The 14,077-nt window shown below is 41.9% G+C and overlaps 1 protein-coding gene across 7 annotated transcripts in view; it reads left to right on the top strand.

Annotated features, from left to right (window-relative positions):
• arnt2 (aryl-hydrocarbon receptor nuclear translocator 2) overlaps window positions 1-14,077 on the top strand; it is a 402,719-nt gene that overhangs the window by 312,013 nt on the left and 76,629 nt on the right. For all 7 annotated transcript variants that reach the window (XM_063065763.1, XM_063065762.1, XM_063065765.1 and 4 more), the window contains one exon: window positions 7,037-7,178. In XM_063065763.1, the coding sequence (XP_062921833.1) occupies window positions 7,037-7,178 (142 nt within the window). The remainder of the gene's footprint in view (window positions 1-7,036; window positions 7,179-14,077) is intronic.

Raw genomic sequence — 14,077 nt, 5'->3', positions numbered from 1 at the left:
AGATGTAGCTGGCCTGGGCTGGCACCAGTGGAATCAGCGGTTGGTCTGCCACCTGTCTTCAGGAGAGAGAGAGGTAAGGAAAACAATGGAGCAGCATTTGGAGATTTTAATGAAGGAAGGAGAGCTGTCAAGATCGACTCCCCCTTTGAACCCTGAACTGTTTGAAGTGATGGACAGGCGATACCCCAGCAGGGGGATAAAAAGGGACAGGTTCGCTAAGGCAAGACACACACACGACACTCGAGGTGACAAGACCCTGGAAGCGGTGCGTCTCTCACAAGTCAGTGGGAAGTACCGGGCCATAGACGCACAGGGTGGAAAGGCACGATCGGCGGGAACCTGGTGTGTGTCCGCCCTTGCCTGGGTGCCAGGTTCACCGCAGGGAAACGATCGTATCTGGAAACGGAGGGGTCACGGTCGGTGACCTCAGATGACATCACAAAGGACTCGCCCGAAAGCTGACTGCGAAGGTCTGTGTGGAAGCCTTGAATGTTCATTCGTTTTTTGCTCTCTCTCTCCTTCCCCCCACTGTCCATCGCCACGGCAGCGATTACTGCGAACTGAACTGAACTAAATTGAACTGAACTTTGCGTCACTTTGAAACTGGTCATTTACCCCTAGACAACGATAGAGCTTGATTGATCCTGTTATCTTAATTCTGTGTACATGTATGTTTATCATTGCTGAACTGTTGCATTCATTATCCTTTTGATTAGAGTACTGTGTTGCTTGTTTCTTTAATAAAACTTCCTTAGTTCTAGTAATCCAGACTCCAACTGAGTGAGCCATTTCTGCTGGTTTGGCAACCCAGTTACGGGGTACATAACACATAGTATAAGGCAGGGGTCCCCAACCTTTTTTGCACTGCGGACCAGTTTAATATTGACAATATTCTTGCGGACCGGCCAACCTGGGGTCCGGTGGGGGGGGGGGTGGGTGGGAGAGTATGGTTGCCAACGGACGAGTAGCAATCAAATACGTTGTGTTTACCCAGAGAAAGACTACAATGACCATGAAGCCTTGCGCGGGCACCAGTGCGCATGCATGTACCTGCTGATTTTTTTTCCTGCAAATCGTCCTCGATGATTCTGTTCCCGGGGTGGGGGGGGGGTGGTGTTAATCATGACCGGAATATAGGTGATAAGTGGTTAGTACACTCAATTTCATTTCTAAAAGGGTTTATCTAATGAATTTAATATTAAACACACAGCGCATATTTTCTTCGCATGAATATAGTGATAAGTCAATTATTGGGGAGGACAGGGGAGCTTGAAGTAAGTGTTGAATGAACTTCCAGTAGGAGTGGTAGAGGCAGGTTCGATATTATCACTTAAAGAAAAATTGGATAGATATATGGACAGGAAAGGACTGGAGGGTTATGGGCTGAGTGCAGGTCGGTGGGACTAGGTGAGAGTAGCTTTCGGCACGGACTAGAAGGGCCGAGATCACCTATTTCCATGCTGTAATTGTTATATGGTTATATAAGTCACTTATCAGTCAATAGCATCATAACATTTTAAGTAATGTTTGGATATTAAACACACGGCACATATTTTCCCCGTATGAACATATAAAATCATTGCAACACACCAATATCGCTGAATCAGTGGGAGCCCTGGGCTTGTTTTCCTGCAACAAGACGGTCCTATCGAGGGGTGACGGGAGGCAGCGATACTCGAAGCGGGTTCCTTATGTCCCGTCTATTCCTCAGTTTAGTTTTCGTTGCATTCATTGCAGAGATATGTTGGAAATGGAAGCAACGTTTTCAGTGCTTTCATGGCTATCTCAGGATATTTAGCCTTGACTTTGATCCAGAATGCCAGCAGAGATATTATGTCAAACATACTTTTCAGCCCGCTGTCATTTGCAAGCTCGAGGAGTTGATCTCCTTCCCGCGCTGACATGGATGACACGTGGGTAATGACCTCGCGTGCGTAATGGCTCAACAGTGTGTGACGGGGAATGAGGAAAGGTGCAGCTGACTCCTATCGCCAAATCATATCGTTTCCTCGTGGCCCGGTAGCACATGCCTTGCGGCCCGGTACCAGTCCGTGGCCCGGTTGTTGGCGACCGCTGGTATAAGGGCCAGAAGTGTTAAGATCGGAAACAGCTTCTTCTCCCTGGTGGCAAGACTACTAAACTCCCTGCCATCACCTAGGTCTCGTCACGTATGAAGTGCCAGTAGCATTATACTGTTTACTTTTTAGCTGGTATCATATATGCACCTTATTACTTGATCATTTATTTGTGGTGGTATTACTTTATATGTTATGTATGTGTGTTATATGTACTGTGGTACGCATCTTGTTCCAGAAGGCTGTCTCATATGACTGTATATGTGTGTACGGTTGAATGCCAATAAATTTGAACTTGATTTGATTAGAGAGCCTGTCTTATGAGGAAAGGTTGAACGAGTAGGACTTTCCTCTTTTGAGTGAAGGAGGATGAGAGGCGACTTCATAGAGGTGCACAAGCTGATAATTATGCCTCTTGTGTTTCTTGATCTCATTACTGGAGATTCAGTGTCACACCTTTATTGACCAGGTCCAACACTTGCCTTTATTGGGATCATCCTCCTCCTTATACAAATTTTAAGGTTTATAGTTATGAGAATGCTAAAATGATGGGGTTATGACTTATGTTTGGTGTGGTGGAGAGATGGATTGTAGGGAATGAGTGCTCAGTTGTGGGGGTGTCTACCCAAGGGTTTATGGGGGTGTATAGGCCAGGGTTTATGGGGATGTGAGGGCCAGTGCTAGGTTTAGTGTCAGGTGGGTTAGGGTGTAATTATCGGGGAGTGGAAAATTATCCCTCTTGTGTTTCTTGATCTTGTTACATAAAATTCATATAACCATATAACATACATAGACCATCTCGACCCTTCTCGTCCATGCCGAATTCTTACTCTTACCTAGTCCCACCGACCTGCACTCAGCCCATAACCCTCCATTCCTTTCCTGTCCATATATCTATCCAATTTAACTTTAAGCGACAACATCGAACCTGCCTCAACCACTTCTGCTGGAAGCTCCTTCCACACAGCTACCACACTCTGAGTAAAGAAGTTCCCCCTCATGTTACCCTTAAACTTTTGCCCTTTAACTCTCAACTCATGTCCTCTTGTTTGAATCTCACCCATTCTCAATGGAAAAAGCCTATCCATGTCAACTCTATCAATCCCCCTCATAATTTTAAACACCTCTATCAAGTCCCCTCTCAATCTTCTACGCTGCAAAGAATGAACTTGTTCAACCTTTCCCTGTAACTTAGGAGATGAAACCCAGGCAACGTTTTAGTAAACCTCCTCTGTATTCTCTCAATTTTATTGACATCTTTCCTATAATTCAGTGACCCAAACTGTACACAATTCAGTGTCACTTGACCCTACCAGTTTGATCTGGCCCACACTTTTCATTAACCTGGTCTAACGCTGCTTGGCTTTATTAATGTGGTGTGCACTGGGACACATCAACAGCAATATAACCTGAGGTCCTCGGGTGTTTCAAGTCTTTAAGCATTGGACACCCTCGCCCAGGTGACCCAGCCTGTGTTAATTAGGCTTGGCTTGTGCCCTTCCCTTGGACCAAGGCAGTGAAAGGCATGACACTTTGACGGTTAGGTTAGTTTAAACCTTATTAGTTGGTTTTATTTTGACCAATTGGGGAGTAGAATGTTTGAGGTGCAGCTATTAGGGTTCATCACAAAGTAACAAGAAATTTCCCTTGTTTAAGTTTACACTGATCTTTATTTAGTATCTGCATGTGTGGGGATCCCCAGAATTAAACTAACAGGTTTACTGGAGATTCAGTGTCACTCAACCCTGTCACTTTGAGTTTAGTGGGACTTATTTTCCGTGGTCCCGGCTTGGGCTTAACTTTCAGGTTCCTTTTTGCTTTCTTGATATCTAGGCTTTTTATTGGCATTTCATGGACTGGGTTAATGAAAAGTGAGTCACTCCGGTCAAGGTGGTGCCGGCGGACAATTCCAGGGCAACATCTTCCAGATAGTCAATCATTTCAGTTTTTCTATGCCTTCTGCTTATTCTATTTATTTTATTTTAGTTTTTGAAACTGTTGGAGCCTGTGACTTACAGTCTGTAGTTCAACTGAGTGAGCTAGCACTCTGCTGTCCCCAAGAAAACTCCAGGAGAGAAATGCAAACATGAGGAGAAGCTCAGAGATGAGATCAGGGTCCATGATCAACTACATTTCTCAATGGATAAAGTGTCAAGGAAGATTGACACATTGAGGCAAATGCAGAGGAGAGCAAGTGGTTCAAGTTGCTTCCCTCGGAGGGGCCACAGGTTCAAGTCGCTTCCCTCAGAGAGGCCGCTGGGTCATGATGCTCTTGGAGAGGCTGTGTGGAAAGGAAGGGTTAAATTGATCTTAAGAGTACTTCAAGAGATTAGAACACATTGTGTCCTGCCATTGTCTATGTACTTGAAGTTTTACAGAGGTACGAACTCACTGCCGAAGTCAGGATTAGTCTGAGTAGCATTTATTCTCAATATGAATGAACACAACCGGCAGAAAGGCCTCTGCCTGCATTGACACATTTTTATTTGGCTAAACGTAGGAATGGCAATCAAATTGCTTGCTCACTTGCTTGGGTTTTGTTCATTTTTACCTATTCTCATGCCAAGGCAGATTTGAAATATTCTGCAAGGAACTGTTGCAACTTGATAAGGAAGATGTAACTTCTGGGTATAAAAGCATTTATTTGGTCACTATTCATTGTTACCTGTAATCTGATATAAATTAAAGCCCACCTGACAAATTCAACAGTCTCTGAAACAGATTGGCTAATACTTGAACCTAGGTAAGAAAAGTCACAGTTTTCTGTGCATTCCTTCAGGTATTATTAATGGCCAGTGATGGTTGTCATTAACGATTCCTATTTCAGGACATACTATCTTAGTACCAGCATGTACTGAAAGCATCACTTCTTTTACCAATGAAGATAATAACAAGTTGGGCTTTGAGTTACTGTTAAATATGAAATTTATTTACCAGATAGCACAACTTTACACTGGAACTATGAAAGACCAACTTCTGAGTAAGCTTTTCCCTTTTGTTTTTATCCTTCATGGACATTATCACTTACAGTTCTGTGCACATGAATCATTGAGATACCTCACAAGCTAATTCTTATCAGCATGTCATTTTATTGTCTATGTAGGGGGAGGTATAAAAAAATCTGTGTCACATCACTATGCACATAAAATGTTGTTAATTTAACACAGTGAATGTGAACAGCATATTCTTAATTGCATTGCATAATGTACTGCAGCCTAAATTGAGCATGACCACTGGACAAACTATCAGGTGAAAGTGTAACTGGCTTAATTGGAAGTTGTGTTGAAATTACAGTAACTGGTCATTTTACAAGAGGCTAGAAAGATGCAGTTGTAATTAGTTGGAACATGAGAACAAGAGGAAGTTATTCAATCTCTTGAACCTGTTCCATTATTGACTTAAACTCAATTCCATTTATTTGCACTTGATCCACACCCTTTAATATCATTAACCTGTGATTAAACCAGCATCACCCTGCCCCACATCCTTTTGGAAATAGTGCTGTGTATTTCCACAACTCTTAGTGTGAGAATAATTCTCTCTTGATTTCATTTCTGAGTAGCCTACTGTAGCTCAATATCTAAGATAATAAGAAGCAAATTCAGACCTTGACACTCTGAACAAGGTAAGTGGGAGCAGGTAGGCACTCTGGGTGCAGGGATGATCCGGGGTGATTCAGCCTATGGATTCATGATATAATAGATCCAGTACCATGGTCATTTGCCCACCTACTACCCTATATCAGGGGTCCCCAACCTTTTTTGCACCACGGACCGGTTTAATATTGACAATATTCTTGTGGACCGGCCGACCCGGAGGAGGGGTGTCCAAGTAAGGTTAAACTCACCTCAACATGTCTTTTACAGTTAGGGTTGCCAACTTTCTCACTCCCAAATAAGGGACAAAAGTAGCAGCAAATCCTGGGACACTTTACCCCAGGAAAGACTACCATAACCATGAAGCCTTGCGCGGGCACCTGTGTGTGCATGTGATGTGCGCATGTGCTGTCCGCATGCGCTTATGTGCCGATTTCCCCCTCCCCCACAAATCGGTTTTGCTTTCATCTTCCCGACTATACTGTACATACATTATTTCTACTTTATATAGGCTGTGTATTTATCATATCATTCCTGCTTTTACTGTATGTTAGTGTGATTTATTTTCGGTTTTATGTGTTATTTGGTATGATTTGTTAGGTTATTTTTTTCGTCTGGGAACGCTCAAAAATTTTTCCCATATGAATTAATGGTAATTGCTTCTTCACTTCATGCCATTTCGGCACGAAAGGTTTCATAGGAATGCTCTACCTTAGCGGGGGAAATACGGGACAAACCAATTTAGACCAATATATGGGATGTCCCGGCAAATACGGGACGGTTGGCAACCCTATGTTCAAGTTCAACAGTGCATGACAGGGAATGAGGAAAGGTGCAGCTGACTCATATCGTTTCCTTGCGGCCCGGTACCACATGCTTTGCGGCCCGGTGGTTGGGGACCGCTGCCCTATATGAACTGGAGATCAGGCAGAATTCTCCTTAAATGCCAACTCACACCAAAGTCTACTTATTGTCTCTTTTGTGCTTAATCATCTACTTTATCTAGATTTGTCAATGTTAGTATTTTAAGTTTCTCATCTTTGCTCTCAGATCACCTCCATGACTTCAATCCTCCTCACTTCTGTAACATTTTCCACTTCTTTAATCCAGTAAAATACTTGTACTTTGAATTTTTACTCAACCTTATAAATGTCATTCTCCTATTGGAGACTGTGCCTTCAAATCCGTAGGCCATTAGCTTTAGATTTTCCTCTCCCAACATCAGAACAGAATTTCTAAACTGGTTTAGTGATAAATTTTGTTTGATAATATTAGTGAGAAATACTGTGATATGTTTTTCTGCATAAATGAAAGCTAATATTGTAATAGTTCATCATTTGATAATGGATTTTAATATCTCTTCAGCACTTCAATGGTACCTGGAGGAAACATCATTCAGCAGACATCTTCAGCAGGTCAAATTTTAGCTCAAATATCTCGCCAATCAAATGCCAATCAGGTCTCTGCAACATCCTGGACTGGAAGTCGACCGCCTTTCTCAGGGCAGGTGCTGTATCACATTTCTGATCCATCACTTATTATCCTGTGCTACTTTACCTCTTCAGCAGGTGAAATATTCCATTTGCAATCGATAACTTGAACTGAGAGTCTGATTTTTAATTTGTTATATTAAGAGCTTATGGTTCACAGAACTTGTAGACTTCCTTATAAAATTTGGAATTATTTTGGAATGAAATCCTGTCTAATGAATATTGAAAGAAGACAATTTGCTGGGGGGAGCACGCACAGAGTCGCCAGTTACCGGCGCCATCTTAACCACATCAAAAAAAGGAAAAGCCAAAATGGTGAAAACATAGTAGGTCAGTCTGTGCAAGTGGAAGGTAAAGCAAAGTTAACATTTCAGGTCTAGGTCCCTATTGGAGAAGCAAATCAGCTAATATAGCAGTTGTTTTACAGAGTACCAGAGACTTCAAGCTCCCAGTTACCTTAAAGTTTCTCCCTGACCTATCTGTCTGTAACTTTCTCCAGTATTATAACCAGGCTCCATGCAAACTTGAGGAACAGTGCCTCATCTTCTGGACAACTTTCAGTCCACTGGTCTCAGTATCTGATTTTCCATTGTCAGGTCTTTCACTTTCTTTGTCTGTACTAGAATTAGCCACTTCTGCTGTAGGTCATCCATATTTTTTCTTCAGCTTGGTACAACCTGACCTGCTGGGCTTGTTCCATCACAGCATGGCCTTTGCAACACATGGCACCTCTGGGTTTGTGTCATCACCTACTAACTATTCCTATTGACTGGAGGACCTCTGCAGCTCGTCCCTCTGTTATTTCTGGCCTCACCCTGTTACAGATATTCCACTGCGCCAGTCCATCTCTCCTGCATCTTTCTCTGCTGCTCAAAATAACTTGTTTTGTCCAGTTCCAAATTCTGACAAAGGATCTTTAACCTAAAACATTAACTCTTTTACTCGTTGCACAGATGCTGCATAACCTGCTGAGTATCGCCACTAGTTTCTGTTTTAATTTTGCATTTCCAGCATCTGTAGGTTTTGTATATTTCACTTACTGATTTGACTCAAGACCATAAGTAGCATACTGAAATCTTGGAGTCATACATCAAGCCTTTTAGTTCACCATGTCTGCATAGTGATTAAATATCCATCTGTACTACTTCCCTTTCCAAACGCTTGTCTCAAGCCTTCTATGCCTTGGCAAGTTCAGATACTTCTTAAATCTTGTGTGAGTACCTGCCTTAACCACCTTCTAAGGCAGAGTGTTCCAGATTGCAAACACCCACTAGATGATAAACCTTTTCCTTAGATTCCCTCTAACTTGTCCACCTTAAGCCTATGCCCTCTAATTTTAGACATGTCCATCACCAAAGTTTCTCATTCTTCACTATCTAAGCTTTCGTAATTTTGTACAGCATTATCAGGTCCCCTCTCAGCCTCCACTGCTCTAGGAGAAACAATTCATTCTCTCCTCGTAACTAAAAAGTTCCACCGCAGCATGTCCTGATACCTTTTCCAGTGCATTCATGATCTTGCATGCTCTGGCAATCACACCAATGCAGAATAGATCTGGAGGATGTTGCTGTCTGAAATGTAATGCCTTAAGAAGTTATCTGGATGAGCCTAACCAACATCTTATGAAGTTGCAGCATGATCTTAATGGATTCTGTATTCTATTCCCTGGCAAACAAAGGCCAGCCAGCATTTTTTCTTAACATTCTCCTTCACCATCTCATCTACCTCTGTGCCACATTAACAATCTGTGCATTTAGTACACCAGGGTCAATGTGTTCTTCAATAGGCCATATACTCACACTGCTCAGGATTAAATTCCATCTGCCTTTACCATTCTGTAACCTCAGACTATTCTTGTCTTTATCAATAACACCACTGATTTTCGAATCATATCTATAATCATCATCTAAGTCTGTGATTGACCTGATTCTATGCCAGAGTTTCACAGTTAAAAGAAGTAATTATTGTAGTATTTAAACCTTGCTAACTAAAACAGAAGAACTAATTCCCTGATTTAAGATTCAATTTTCAAGTTGTCCTTCCTTGGTTTGTTTTTCTAACTTTTGATCTATATGCTCAAAGTGGATGCTAATACTGCTGTGGTAGTTTTTAAATGTGTTTCTCAGGATGTGGACATAGCTGGCTGGGTTTCATTTTACTTCCATCCCTAAGGAATACCCCAGTGGTGTTGTGAATTACATGCTAGCTAAATTAACTAATGCTGCTTGGTTACCTTCTCTAAATTATGTTAGTTAATCAGATGTGTTTACACACCATTATAGTATTGTGTAAATTTCTTGGGGAAATACTTCTGAAAATCTAATATGACAATCAAAATATTCATGTATATCAGCATGATTTCAGGACAATTGGTGATACCCAATTTGTATCCTTGTGATGAAAGAGAGAGGTTCAGTACCGATTTCCTTGTTTTCTAACTTCCAGTAACCACTCTCCTCTGTTTTCCTCTCTCCCGTTATTCATGTGACCCCCTCCCACCTTCTCTTTTATCCTCCTTTACAATCTGTCCTCCTTCCCTCTGGTTTTCCACCTCTTTCCCTTTAGTCTATAGTCCAGCGTCATCTCTTAACAGATTCCTTCTTCAGCCTTTTGTGTCTTCCACCAATCACCTCCCAGCTTCTCACATCATTCAGTTTCATCCCTCCTCCCAAATCCACCTACCTTCTTATTCTGGCTTTTGCCCTCTTTCTTTCCAGTCCTGCTGAAGTGTTTCAAACCAAAGTACCAACTGTTCATTTCCCTCCATAGATGTTGCCAGGCCTGCTGAGTTCCTCCAGCATTTGTATGTGTTACTCATGTTTTTCAACATCTGCAGAATTTCTTGTGTCAAGTTTACTGTATATATAAAGGGTATCCTCTACTAACTCCTTCAAAGATGCTTACAAAATTGATCGTGGCTTCCACCCTTTGCTTCATCAAGCTGGTGACCTTGTCCCATACTTTGGCAGTACAGCTTGCATGTTGGAAGTAGAATTTCCTATTTTAGATGCTGCATCTAATCCTGCTGTCAGTGGCGGGTATGTATTACTTTTCTATCCCAAGAGAACACTCTAAGGTCGACTATCCTGGCTGCATGTCAGCAATGCAGAAGTTCTTTAGGGCAATGTCCCAGGCCCAATCGTCTTTACCTTTTCCACCAACTGTTTAAAGCTATTCTCAATGTAAGAGAAAACTGATGTAAATTTTTAATTTTGCCCTTACCTGTGCAATTTCAGGCTTGTTTAACTCAGGTAGTTGGCAAGTTTTTGGAATATTTGATTGGACAGTAAAAACCTTCATTTATATTATGCATAGGTTAATCAGAGATAGTTGGCATAGACTCTCCTCTACCCAGAGGGTGATTTGGGGAACTTGCTGCCTGGTAGAAAGCTTAAACCTTAAGGCATTATTTGTCCCTCTGACCCTCAACACTGGAAACCCCCCCCCCCCCAGGGCTGTATCCTAAGCCCCCTCCTTTACTCTCTGTATACCCATGATTGTGTTGCCACCCACAGCTCTAATCTGCTAATTAAATTTGCGATACTACATTGATTGGCCTTATTTCAAATAATAACAAGGCAGCCTACAGAGAAGAAGTCATCACCCTGACACAGTGGTGTAAAGAAAACATTTTCTCCCTTAATGTCGCAAAAACAAAAGAGCTGGTTGAGGACGACGAGGAAAGGAGACAGGCTCACCCCTATTGTCATCAATGGACCTGGGGTCGAGAGGGTGAATAGCTTTAAGTTCCCCAGCATACACATCATCGAGGACCTCACTTGGTCTGTACATACCGGCTGTGTGGTAAAAAAAAACAGCAGCACCTCTTTTACCTCAGGCGGTTGAAGAAGTATGGCATGAGTCCCCAAATCTTAAGGACTTTCTACAGGGACACCATTGAGTGCATCCTGACTGGCTGTATCACTGCCTGGTATGGAAACTGTACTTCCCTCAATCACAAGGCTCTGCAGAGAGTGGTGCAGACAATCCAGTGCATCTGTGGATATGAGCTTCCCAATATTCAAGACATTTACAGCAACAGATGCGTAAAAAGGTCCCAAAGAATCACTGGGGACTCGAGTCACCCCAACCGCAAACTCTTCCAGCTGCTACCGTCTGGGAAACAGTACTGTAGCACTAAAGCCACGGCCAACTAGCTCCGGGACAGCTTCTTCCACCAGGCCATCAGACTGATTAATTCACACTGACACAATTGTATTTCTAAGCTATATTGACTGCTCTATTGTACATCTTACTATACATACCATTTATTTTACATTGCACATTCAGATGAAGACATAAGGATTTTTACTCATGTACATGAAAGATGTCAATTAAATTCAATTCAATTTGGATGTGCACATGAAGAGCTATGACCTTCAAGGCTCTGGACCTCATTTTGGAATTGGATTGGGGAGAGGGTTAGAGATTGGCTATCCCCTGATAAGTGGCTCACCTCCTAACGCTCCAAAGCCTTTCCACTATCTGTAAGGCAGAAATCACAAGCATGATCAAATATTCTCCGTCTGCTTGACTGGAGCTTATTTCTAGCGATGCACAAGATACTTGACAACATTCAGGACTAGGTAGCCCAAATGACTGACACCTCATCCACCACCCAAAACATTCATTTCCTCTGTCACTGTGTGTACCATCTCCAAACATGCTGCAGTTTTTCACCCAGACTTCTTGGACCGTAGTTCCCAACCCACAACCTCTAACATGGGAAGGACAAAGGCAGCAAGCACATGTGGATAGCATCTGCATTCTCCTTCAGCACCCCTTGGCTTGTCATGAATGCTGGTGTCACTTCATCATCACTGAGTCTAAATCCTGGAACACTTAAAGCAAAGCCATTCTGGATGAAGTCCCACAAGGCTACAGTAGTCCAGCAAAGTGGCTCGCCAACACCTTCTCTAGTGCAATTAGAAATGAGTAATAAATGCTGGTTTTACTAATATAACCATTCTAATCTATAATGGATTTAATAATTTGACTTTACAAGGCTGTTGCCAGGTCTGGAGGACCTGAATTATAAGGAAAGATTGAATAGCTTAGTACTTTATTCTTTAGACCGTAGAAGATTGAGAGGGGATTTGCTAGAGGTACACCAAATTCTAAATAGATAGGTTAAATGCAAGAAGGAGCGGTTGGGTGGGACTACAATCAGAGGTCATGGGTTAAGGATGAAAGGTGAAAAGTTTAAGGGGAACATGAGAGGAAACTTCTTCCGTCAGAGGGTTGTGAGAGTGGGGAACAAGCTCCCAGAATAAGTGGTATAGGCGAGCTCGCTTTTAACATTTAAGGGATGCTTGGATAGGTAGGTACATGATGGTAGGGATGTGGAGGGCTATGGTCCTGGTGCAGGTCGATGGGAGGAGGCTGTTTAAATGGATTTGGCTTGAACTAGATGGTCCGAAATGAATGTTTCTGTGCTGTACTTCTCTATGACTCTGATTTTTATGAGAATTTTTTTTATATTTCTTCTGGTTTTTCTTCTGTCATGCAATCACTCTATGGCATATTTCTTCCTATTAATATGTTTGTTTAGTGAATGGAAAGTGGGGTTTGGTTAAATTTCAATAACTGCCTGCTTATTATGCAACTTATAGTAAAGGGCTCTCTGCTAGTTGTCTGTAAACTCCAAGTAGCTCTGAAAGAAACCTTGGTTCTGGCAAAGCTTGGACTTTCTAAGTTGAACTCAGTTCAGTGATTCTTAGTGTGGCTTCTTGTGGCTGCAGTTTTCAGCAGGAGTTTGAATTGAGTTCCCTTTTGCCAGTTCAAAGTACAAAATACACGGAAACTGCCTCCAGATAACATAGAAAAGATGTTTCCATTTCCTAGTATTGATTTTTGAGGCAGTGCCAAGAGGAGCACGCTTGATTCTTTCTAAGTAGTGTTGTTTAAAATATCTTATTTCTTCAGCTGAATTTTTTAAAGTTAGAGCACAGCTAATGTTTCTAGGGGAGGGGATCGTTGACTCAGGCCTGATGTTTCTAACTTCTGAAAAAAATACTTCAGGTTCAGATGTTTTGCATTATTAAACACTTTAGTACAAATATTTGCTAATTCCTTTGATGAAATACATGAATTTAGCAAGTTTTAGAGTCTAAAGTTCCAATAGTTTCAACATTATTCTCTCTTCACTTTAATATGAAGCAAGGTTTTCCAACAGAGCTTGTCCTGTAACCTCATGAATATGTTGTCAATATGCTGTGTATAGAGGCCTCTGTTATGATTGTTCCATTGGTATTTGTGAGCCAAGACTCTCACTGAGCTTGGGCACCTGATAACTAGAGCAATCTCTGAATCAACACTACAGTAAATTTTCACTTATGCTTTAAAATGCGATTGAAATTCTTGTGTAGATATTAATGATGAGAATGTCGATACACTCCCATTTACAGTAGTCAGGCTGTGCTGCACCACGCTTTCCTTGACTTAAACACAAGGCTTTATTGATCTCAAACCACTATACTCTCTCATTCTGGAAACATATGGAGTATTTTTTCAGCTGTAATGGAGAGATGCCTGAGGGAGCACATGTGGGAAGCTCTCTACATGTAGAAAGCTTCCTTTTCATCAGCCCTTTGAATTATTATAACAAATTGCAATGAGAATATGCTGAGATATGTTGTGAATTAAAACATTCCTAGTTACTCTGTATCCCATTGGGTAGGTATGACCTGTGTTGCTGTGGCCATGAAAGTCCTCAGCTTGTAACAGGCTCACTAACATTTGCCAAATTACCTAGGTACTGTACTTCAGGGCTGATAATAGAAAAGAAACCACCGTGCTGCCTTCTTGAACTGTTCCATCTCTTCTGTGCTTTTGAGGGATGGGGTGTTCTAGACCCAGTCACAACAAAAACAAACAGTATACAGTATTTATAAGTCATGGTAGTGTGCAACTTGAA

This window comes from Mobula hypostoma, chromosome 13 (genome assembly GCF_963921235.1).
Source record: "Mobula hypostoma chromosome 13, sMobHyp1.1, whole genome shotgun sequence".
Lineage (NCBI taxonomy): Eukaryota > Metazoa > Chordata > Chondrichthyes > Myliobatiformes > Myliobatidae > Mobula > Mobula hypostoma.
The sequence above is the reverse complement of the archived record's forward strand: the minus strand, read 5'-3'. Positions and strand labels throughout refer to the sequence as shown.